Source organism: Chinchilla lanigera, unplaced genomic scaffold (assembly GCF_000276665.1).
Source record: "Chinchilla lanigera isolate Chin_1 unplaced genomic scaffold, ChiLan1.0 scaffold00123, whole genome shotgun sequence".
Lineage (NCBI taxonomy): Eukaryota > Metazoa > Chordata > Mammalia > Rodentia > Chinchillidae > Chinchilla > Chinchilla lanigera.
The window spans coordinates 3,024,659-3,026,402 of NW_004955524.1; the positions used below are offsets into that span (position 1 = coordinate 3,024,659).

The 1,744-nt window shown below is 57.4% G+C and overlaps 1 protein-coding gene across 1 annotated transcript; it reads left to right on the forward strand.

The window, feature by feature from the left end:
- The first annotated feature begins 220 nt into the window (after nt 1-220).
- LOC102025613 (polyadenylate-binding protein, cytoplasmic and nuclear-like) lies at nt 221-1,462 on the forward strand. The gene is made up of 2 exons (XM_005409582.2): nt 221-771; nt 903-1,462. Exons 1-2 carry the CDS (start codon nt 513-515, stop codon nt 1,190-1,192), a joined length of 549 nt encoding a protein of 182 aa, XP_005409639.1. The 5' UTR covers nt 221-512; the 3' UTR covers nt 1,193-1,462.
- Nucleotides 1,463-1,744: the final 282 nt, after the last annotated feature.

Sequence of the window (1,744 nt, forward strand, 5' to 3'; positions counted from 1 at the left end):
TTTTTTTTGAGACAGGGTCTCACTGTGTATTTTAGGCCGGCCTTGAACTTGCAGTGATTCTTCTGCCTTGGCCTCCCAAGAGCTGGGATTACAGGTGTGCACCATCATGCCCCACTTGATGGAACTTTTCCATTAAGGGCACAAAGAACCAAGGACTGAGGAAGTGAAGAGGTGGTTCCTCACTGCACCAGAGCTGTCCTCCCTGGTGACAGTCCTTCCTGGGGATGGAAACCAGGGCCTCACACTGAGCTCCCCACAGCCTCTTTTATGTTTTACTTGGATACAGCATCTAAGTAAATTCCCCAGGCTGGCCTCCAACTGGCAGTCCTCCTGCTTCGGCCTCCTGAGTACTAGGACTACAAGCGTGCACCACCACATCTAGCTAAATCTGAATATAGGCATATTTTAAGCCTTCGGAAATTTTATGTATGGAACTCGGCCTCCCACATGCTCCGCAAGTGCTTTCTCACTGAGCTGCACCCCAGCCCCCTAAATACTTTGAAGTGAGTAAAATGCTCAGAAAATGGCCGTGGCCCTGGAAGGCACAGAGCGCCTGGGACCCCCGAAGGTCACCTTGTGCCCCGCGCACACGGCACCCACAGCCCTCTCTGCCTGCAGTGCAAGGAGGAAGTGGGGGGCACCCTGGACGCGGTGCAGCTGCTCGCCGGGGTCACCCAGCTGCTGCCCAAGTCCCGCGAGAACTACCTGAGCCGCTGCGTGGACCTGGAGCGGCTGCGCCGAGAGAACACCAGCCAGAAGGAGGTGGACAAGGTCGGTGCTCGCCGGGGCTGGGGCTGCTGCCTGAGTGACAGGCGTCACAGCGAGGCCACCCGGCTCCCTGCCCGTGACAAGGCCGGCCGAGTGACCCGTCCCCATCCCCGCCCCCGCCCCGCGTCTCCTAGGCGGAAACCAAAGCCAGGAAGGCGGCCGGGAGTCTGCAGCGCGCCGTGGAGAAGTACAACTCGGCCCGCGCCGACTTCGAGCAGAAGATGCTGGACTCGGCGCTGGTGAGCACCAGGCGCAGGTGGCCGGGGCCCGACGCGTCCCGGCGCAGGCCGCCGCGAGCCCCGTCCCAGGCCCTCCCGACACGGGCCGCCCGCCTGTCGCCGCGCTGAGTTGTGTCAGATGCCAACTCGTGCTGTGCCTCAGTTTACCCCTTAGTGAAGAGACGGTGAGGGCGCCTGCCTCGTAGAGATGTGAAAATTAAATGAGTCACACTGCGAAGTTTTCAGGTTTAGTACCAGGCGCAGGGAAACCACTCCATGCGCTACTTTTGGGGGGTTTTTTTGTTTGTTCGTTTTTGGGGTTGTTTTGGTACCGGAAATCGAATTCAGGACCTTGCGTTTGCCAGGCAGATGCTTGTGCCACTGAGCTATAGCCCTGGCCCATATTCTTGAGATTTTTTAGACAAGGAAGGACAGAGCTTAGAAGCCAAGAGTCTCCTAATTTTCTTTATTTATTTTTTATTTTTTGTCTTTTTGAGACAGGGTCTTACTATGCAGTTCAGGCTGGCCTTGAGCTCACTTTGTAGCCCAGGCTGGTCTCAAACTCGCAATGATCCTCTTGCCTCAGCCTCCCGAGTGCTGGGATTACAGGCGTGCGCCACCACGCCCGGCTCGAGTCTCCTAATTTTCTTGGCCGCAGAGAGGCCTGGGTTCCCATCCAGCCTCCAACCTGCACCAACCAGCGAGATGACTTTTTGCAAGGCACTTTGTCTCTGGGCATCTGTCCACCCATGCGTGTA

What these genes read in the sequence shown, in the direction of transcription:
- LOC102025613 (XM_005409582.2), top strand. Translation starts at nt 513, where the DNA reads ATGCTCAGAAAATGGCCGTGGCCCTGGAAGGCACAGAGCGCCTGGGAC. An exon ending in GCCAGAAGGAGGTGGACAAG is followed by an intron (nt 772 to 902) that starts GTCGGTGCTCGC and finishes CGCGTCTCCTAG; the next exon opens with GCGGAAACCAAAGCCAGGAA.